At 36.0% G+C, this 8,212-nt stretch overlaps 1 protein-coding gene across 1 annotated transcript in view; it reads left to right on the forward strand.

The window, feature by feature from the left end:
* Positions 1-764: 764 nt before the first annotated feature.
* KIAA1841 (KIAA1841 ortholog) overlaps positions 765-8,212 on the forward strand; it is a gene marked incomplete at its 5' end in the record, with an annotated part of 10,561 nt that continues 3,113 nt past the window's right edge. Inside the window, 8 exons of the mRNA XM_010178952.1 lie at positions 765-872; positions 1,006-1,116; positions 3,128-3,251; positions 3,429-3,581; positions 3,779-3,924; positions 4,295-4,394; positions 5,486-5,518; positions 7,125-7,224. Coding sequence (XP_010177254.1) covers positions 765-872; positions 1,006-1,116; positions 3,128-3,251; positions 3,429-3,581; positions 3,779-3,924; positions 4,295-4,394; positions 5,486-5,518; positions 7,125-7,224 — 875 coding nt within the window. The remainder of the gene's footprint in view (positions 873-1,005; positions 1,117-3,127; positions 3,252-3,428; positions 3,582-3,778; positions 3,925-4,294; positions 4,395-5,485; positions 5,519-7,124; positions 7,225-8,212) is intronic.

Below are 8,212 nucleotides of genomic sequence, written 5' to 3' on the forward strand. Positions count from 1 at the left end.
ATATAATTTATAGTCTCATGTAATGTATCTTTCACACAGAATATAATGAAGTGACTTCAGAATTTTATATTAAAGTTATGAGCAAAGGAAATAGCTTTTTATAGGAGATGAGCAAAAAGAAAGGCCACACTGGCAGTATGGCATGGACAAATTATTCATGAATTCTTACATGGGAGCCAGGGTTAGGGTAAGGAACCTTCTATGTGTTGATATGCTGCTAATTCATAGACGATGGTTTGGCTTCAGCATCTTGTGAACTTTGATGTTTAGACAGAGAATTTAGGGTATCTGGAAGGCGGAATAGTTGTGGTGGAATACTATTTTATACGTAAGGACTCCAGCTTTGTCGGTATGAATATAAGGGCCAATTATTGGAGGGCAGACTGACAGGCAAGCAAGCTGAAAGTAAGAAAGTATTTTAGTCAGTAGAGATGAAGATGTTATAACTTTCAGAATTCACGTAATGTAATTTCACAGAAGTATTGATTAGTAAAAGGTCTTTTAGTCAAGGTAGAAGCTGGCAGTTTACTTTGGCAAACAAACATGATAGAGGGGAAAAAAAAAAAGGGATCTCTTTCCTCACGTCTATGCAGGCATAAGAGATGACCAGGTCGGGAATCAGTTATCCAAACAGATTATTTTAAAGGAAAATCACATTAAAAGCTAGATTTTTGAAAGAAATACAGTGATTTTGTATATAATCAGAATATAATTGTTAGTCTCACTAGACGTAAAACAATTTTCAGTTTTTTCTAATGGGCAAGATGTGTTGCTGTCATTACTAGTAAACTTTTCTGCAAGAAGATTGAGAGACTGTTTGATCCAGAGTACCTAAATCCAGATTCTCGAGGAAATGCAGCAACATTATACAGGTATGGCCTTTTTATATTACTACTACAGTTGCAAGGACAGTCCTTTTATGTCGAAGTCCTGCTCTTACTCCAGTACTTTCTCTTTTCCTTGTTTGTTTTTTTTTATCTTTTAATCTTTTTTTTTTTAATCTAGGTGCTGTTTATGTAAAAAGCTGCTAACTAAAGAAACTGAAAGAAGAATTCCTTGCGTACCAGGAAAAATCAACATAGATCAACATGGAAATATTGTCTATGTTCATATAAGGTAATTAATAATATATTTAAAAATACTCCTTCAACTGTATGATTTTGGGTGATTTTACAGAATACTACATATTTAGGAATTATCAGATACTCGCATTAAAAAACAAAGTCATAGATATGTGAAAAGCAGTATGAATCATCTCAATTTCTTATATTACAAAGAAAAAAAAGAGTGATTGCAAAGATGTACTTCTGAAATTTGTTCAGCTGTGTTGCTGCTGAATGGAAATGGAGAAACTATAGTCATGATTACTGGGAAGGCTATTTTGGGTTGTACTGCCTTAAATAGAAAATACTCAGCTAATTCTTTCATTAAAGGCATATGTGTAGTTGATGACAAATTAAATTAAAGGCAGTGTTTCTACAGGGTTTGTTATGGAGTGATAGGTGCACCTCTGCCAGCAGAAAAATGCTAAAGATTATTTTCTAGACTGACTTTATATTGTCAAATCAAATACTCAGCCTGCTTAAAGACTACTGTAAATGAACTTTGCCAGTTGTTTTTCTGTTCTAAAGTATTTGTCAGAGGAGCTTCCAGGACTACTTCTGTATGCATGCCTTACATTTGGCGCAAATGTTTAATTCAGTTCTGTCTGTTTGATCCATGTTTGTGAATAGCTGGATTGTCCTCTTAATGAAGATCAGTGCGTGATCAACTGCAGTTCCTTCCCTACCCACACGCCTCCTTTAAGGCAGGTAGTGGGAAATTAAAAGCAGGAGACCTTTCTCATCAGATTTACTCAGTTCAGAACAATCAAAACACAGTTCAGTGTCAGCTCCCAAGGTAACACATGTTTAGTGTTGCCTCCCATGAGTAATTCCAAGGTGTGGATCAAGTTCTGCCTAACAGTCTAATTAAAACCAAATGTTGTGACCCTGTCCTGACCTATTAGGATCTTTGGTGATTAGCGACTTACAATTCATTAATTGTATTACTGCACTTAAGCTGACTGTATGTAGCTGCTATGCAATTCCTGGTATATAAGCAGGGTTTAAAGTTACTCAAAGGATTATTTAGGTTCTAATTATTTGCCTTGTGGTTCTTGTGACTGCTTTTCTACACAGAATTCATTTACTGTTCCTTAGGCAAAGTGATGGATTAATGAATTCAGTCTTATGAGCTAATATAAGCCTATCTTTAATGACTTAAAAATATGTTTATATTTATTGGTCCTCTAGTGGTGCCTAGAACTTACTTCCTGTTGGAAGTGCTGCTTGCTTGGTCTAGATTAGACATATATACAGTAAAAAACGATCAGGCCAGAGTTTAAAATAATGATAAAACAGTATCTGCTCTTTTTGAAGACAACCTGCACCAGTGGTTGCACAACACAACACAACCTGCACAACACACCAGTGCAGGTTGTGTATTCTCTTTTGAATTCTGAAGAGTTAGATGTCATTGTATCACTAGGAAGGAGCAAAAGCTGTATTTTCTAAGACTGGAGTCTCAGATACATATATTCATCAAAAAGACATAGTCTTATATTTTCAAACTTTTGTTCTTAACAGTAATTGCTGTTGCATTGCAGATACATAGAAACATGTTATGTTGGCTTCTAAAATAAAATGGAATGGCAGTACTTTGCAGTTGTTGTACGACATGCTACTTCAAAGACAGAAAACTGCAATGTGACTGAACATGCTTGTGTGTGCATGTTTGGATTTCCTCTAGTCTGTGTGTTGGCTTTTCCTTTGTTTTATGGTTCCTTCTGATTTTCAGAAGGCTTTATATTTACCTTAGCTTATAAATATGCAGTATGTGGAGCTTGAAATGAATCAAGCTGTAATTCTTTGTTATTAGTAGGTTTAGGATGTTGTGAAAGAATACAGACTCTTCTGTCATGGTCTGAATTTAATAATGATTGTCCCACGTTGTATCCTAAACTCTTCTGTAAGCTTTTCACCAGTGGAATGTGTGTTCTTCTGCTCCTTCTCCACCTCACCTTTCTGGTGGCAGGATCAAAACAGGGTTATGACACTGTATGCAACCTGACTTTTTACTTTTTCAGAGACAAAACCTGGGAAGTTCACGAGTATTTAATTGGCCTTCATGAGGAACTGAAATCTTGGCGGGATGTTTATTGGCGTCTCTGGGGGACTGTCAATTGGTTGACCTGCTCAAGATGTAATCAAGTTAGTATATTTTCACTTTCACTTGCTTGTTTTATAGATGGCTTGTTGTGGGTGATTTCTGGGGGGACTAAAGCAGCTTGGAAAATATATGGGAACAAAACTTGGTATATGTTCTTTATATTGCAAAATTTTGAGGTAATCTCACCTCTCATTATCTCTTTTTTTATTCTAATGTAGTCTTTCCTGTGTACTGAATTCTCCCATTGCCAGTACCATTCGCAGCCAGTTCTTTATCCAGGTGTAGCAAGTGCTCTGGGCTCACCTGGGACAGGAGTATATCCATGCTGTAACCAAAAAGTACTTCGATTTGATCCTACGACCCTCCCAAAGGTACTTCAATACTAGCTCACTTTCAAGAGCATAACATTTGGTGGGGAGGGCAGGGGTGATAGTGTTACGAAAATAGATGTTTTCCAAAATAAGGATTGTGAATCATTGCAGTAAATTGAACAGAAGTTATTTTACTTACTGAAATTGGTTCTTCCCATTAACTCAAGTATTTGGTCTTGTGTGTATATGTATCACAGGGCTGCAAAGTGAGGGATCACATGGTTGATTTACCTTCAGGAAAAGAAGATGGGGATTCCTTGCCATCTCAGACTACTAAAATATTGAATGATCTGCTTTATCATAGAGATGTTATTGTTGTTCCTTTCACTAAGGATGAGAATAGGTAAGAAGATTGTGTTGTATTACTGAAATAACTTAGCCTTCAATGCTTAACATGTGCACGTTACATTTGATTTCTCTCTCATTTTAAAATGATAAGGGCTTTTTAAAGGCAACTTATTTTTGATTGTTTAGTTGGAAACTGAGAAGAGAAGAATAAGTACTTTTTCCATTTACATTTCAAGCAGACATTTAGTCATTCATCTTCCATAAGCATTCATGCCTATCTTCATATTTTAATGGATTGCTATCAAAATATTTTGTGGCTGACTTTGAGGTCTGTCTTCTCTCTTGATACGTGATGAGAAAGTGAGACTGATTCTAAAGCTGTGAAATAGAAAAATTTAGTTTTGTTTCACATCTTTCTCTTTAAGTGATTCTGGTATTGGGCTGTGTGATGAAAAAGGCATTGAATGTGATGCGCTTGTAGAACCAAATACGCCATGGGGTCCCAAAACTGGAGAAATCAATGCTGTGAGTGCTAATTTCCCCCTCTCCTTTTTTCTGGTAATAAGGATTCTTACAAGAGTACTTTGAAGAATTCATTAGACAACATTTAATAAAAAAACCCAACCCATTCATTGTTGGAGGAAGAAGTGCACTGCTGAACATTGAAGGAAATTGTAGGCTAGCATAGGTACAAAGTATCTGATTGCTGAAAAGGCAAAGTTTTTACCATGTCTACTGGAAATATTTCTGTACATCAGAAGCAGTTCTTCATATATGTGCACTTTCCACCCCATTCTTAAACTGATGATATTTAAGGATCCAGTCATACTTTAAAATAGATCACATGGCAAATATTTAAATAATTGCTGCCTTTGTTTTGTCTGCTGATGTATCTGGCTGTGTCCTTATGACTTTTGCAAGTCCATAAATGAAGAATTGTAACTTGGGTTGTGTTTTGGTTGAAGGGTTTTTTTTGGCTTTTTAGTTTTTATTTTGTTTCCCCACGATGTGAAGGCTTCTACTTTCCAGAACTGTCCGTTACCATGTGTATGTCAGGTCAACAGAGATGCTTTCTAAGGCGAGTTTAAGGAGACTGTTTGTAATCCTACCTCTGGTTTAAAGAGAGTATTCATGCAAAGATAAGTTTTGAAGTTCTGTGCCCATTGTGGAACTTCTGGTAACTCAACTGTCCTGATGGTAGCACAGTGCTGCTGACACGATGAGAATTTCAAACAGAGAATCCGAAGCTCTACCATGATAATACAGGAGGCTATTAAATTTAAACTCCATAACAACCTGGTACATAACTGCCCCCCCTGTCCTTGACTGCTTTTTTGATTAAAATCAGCTGTAAGTATTTTTAGTGCTAAGGTTAGGCAAAGTAAAATGTGACTCTGAATTCACTGCGTTTAATCGATCAGTGGTTCGCAACCTGTTTGAGGTTAGTCATTCCACTGAATTTATAATTAAAGATATGAGTAGGCCTTCTAGGTGTTACCAGTGTCCATTGCTGTACATTAACATACCACTCCTGTTTTTAGAATGCCACTGACTTTTTAAATTCTAATTATTATTAGTTCTCTAACTTATATGCCTTTCTCTTTTTGTGACTACAGTTTCTTTCTTTGAAGAACTGGACTTTACAGCTGGTTAGTAAAATATTTTGTTCATAATTTTAAATATTTGCTCTTTTGCACTGACAAAGAACTAGCTTTGATTTCTGTCTCAATTTGGCAGAAGATGTATTTTCTTGCTTTTGCTTTAACTTGGAGGTTGCAACCTCCAAGTGATGCTTTTTACAATAAAGTATAAAGTATGTATGAAGCACTACTTTGGCCTGAATAAAAATTTAAAATATCTTTTAAATGTTTTTATAAATAACATAAAACAATAGACCAGCACTGCATGCATCAGTTCTCAATAGTTTATTAGGCTGACAGAAGCATAAATCATCAAAATCGGAGTTTTTGAGTGTCTGTCTCTTTGATGGCTTGTCTGAGATGCCTCTTGTCTTCTTTATGCTGCTGCATCATTGCAAAAAGCTTTTATCAGAGCTGAGGACCTAGGCGAATGCAGAGAATGGGGAGTCATTCTTCCACTGGCATAGAATGTCACATGATTTAATGTCTTTGTATGTAAATGCTGGAGAGCAGCAGTTTACCTCTGTCACTCTTGAGGATTTATTTTGCAGTCTGATGTTCCTCGTGTCCTCCAGTAAGACTGTTATTCTTGCAAAAACATGATTCATAAACTTTTTGAACTTGAAGTCCATGTTAAACTTCATCATTTCTAATGGATTACGAGGCACTCGTTATCACTTATTTTAAAATATATTTGTGTATATTTAAACAATGTAAACATCACATTCCTTAATGTTTTCTTATTCTGTGCTGATCAGCTAGAAACTATTCACTGTGACCCTATCTGTTGCAATACCGGAGCCCATAGTTTATGATGATATGCAAGAGATGGAAGGAAAAAAAAAGGTATTAAGGCAAGTTCATAAAAAAAATGCCAACCAGATATTCCAGACCATTTTGCAATAAATTATTAATACAGATAACTCTGGTGTACATAATTGTGTGTATTTGTAGGGCACTGCAATATGCATGCTTATGTGGTATTTAATTGCTGAGTATCTCAGCAATTTCAGGCAGTTTGCAAGATGCAGCAAGCCTCAGTGGAACCATTTGTAAACTTGTAGTTTCCTGTATTCTGTGATTATGTGGCTAGCTCAGACATTTGCTACCGTAGCGTAAATTTTCTTACTCATTAGAAAAATAATATAGCCAGCAATACATTGGATATTAAACGCTGAATCATAGAATAATACAGGTTGGAAGGGGTCTCTGGTGGCCATCTTATATATTTCTTCCCACTCTGAAAGCAGGGCCAACTTCAAAGTTAGATTCAATGTCAAAGCTCTACCACTTTGCTCAGGGTCACATCCAGTCAAATCTTGAGTATCTCTGAAGACAGAGATTCTACAGCCTCTCTGGGCATGTACAGCCTCTCTAACAATGTTTGACCACTTGAAAGAAACATAAGTAAAAGTATTCATCAATACATTCTAAGCAAAGATTTGAAATTACTTTCTCTACATTTGAGAATCACATTCTTGGATCTAAATGCCTGCAGTTGTGTCACTAAGATACGGAGCTAGGTTTGAAGACAGCTCCTTCAAGACGGATTTAATGTATCATTTAATAGGAATCAAGCCTCACTTATGTGTTATACTCTTCTCCTCTTGCTTAGAAACAGCAGTCATTGTTATCTGAAGAGGAGGAGTATACCACTGGCTCAGAGGTCACTGAGGATGAAGTGGGGGATGAAGAAGAAATATGCAGGAAACCAGGTACAAGAAGTCTCTTCATCTTCCCTGCAATTTAGAGATAGGGATTCAAGGCAGCAGAATTATTCTGTAAGTGGCTTTTAAGCATTAGGCAGCATTTAAGCATTATATAAAAAATAATGTTACTTAAATTTTATTGCTAGTTTTTCTGTGGTTAGATACAAATTACCCCCCTGCTCAGTGCTATCGAAAAGCACTGGAAAACAGTGAAAGCTGCAACTATTCATGTCTGAGATGTCATTAAAGTTGATCACGGATGTATTTTGCAGGAAAGACTATCAAATGACTTTTATGAACTTTCATGCAGATAAATGTTGAGAAAAAAGGCAGTAGCTACACAACTATGTTTTTTTGCATGTCTTTTTTTTTCAGAATATTCTTCTGGTCACATAGTGGAATGACTAGTGAACATGGCTAGAATTGTGTCTGCATTGAAGATAAGCTCTATATGATCTAAAAGGATTTTGGGGTTTCATTTAGTTTTAGTTTTTAGGTTGTTTTGTTGGTTTTTGGGTTTTTTTTTTAATATAAAGGGTTTAGGAACATGGAAAGCCAAAAAGCAGCTTCTCCTTTTCACCCTAGTTACGAGTCACTTGAACAGGGGCAGTACTTTGTTCTTTTTGTCTCAACTCAAAGGCATTGGAGTGTACCAATTTCTGTTTTCATAGAATCATAGAATACTGGGCTGGAAGGGACCACAAGGATCATCTAGTCCAACCTTTTGTTCTTGAAAAGTTTGTTTTTAAAAAGTGTTTTGTTGTTAAAAGCTGAATGAAGATTTTTGTAGTTTGATTTTAAACTTGTTTTGTCTGATACCACTCAGAGCTTGTTGATTGAATCAATATGGTCCAAGATGTAGCTTGTATGTGCACTTGCTTTTAATTTTACAACAACAGTTATGTGTAACTGCTCTGCCTTTTAAATATATACTTGCATTCTTGTACATTTCTCATAGAAAAGTGTTTGAGTAATCTATGTGCATTAGCATTCC

Source organism: Mesitornis unicolor, unplaced genomic scaffold, assembly GCF_000695765.1.
Source record: "Mesitornis unicolor isolate BGI_N332 unplaced genomic scaffold, ASM69576v1 scaffold3872, whole genome shotgun sequence".
NCBI classification, from domain to species: domain Eukaryota; kingdom Metazoa; phylum Chordata; class Aves; order Mesitornithiformes; family Mesitornithidae; genus Mesitornis; species Mesitornis unicolor.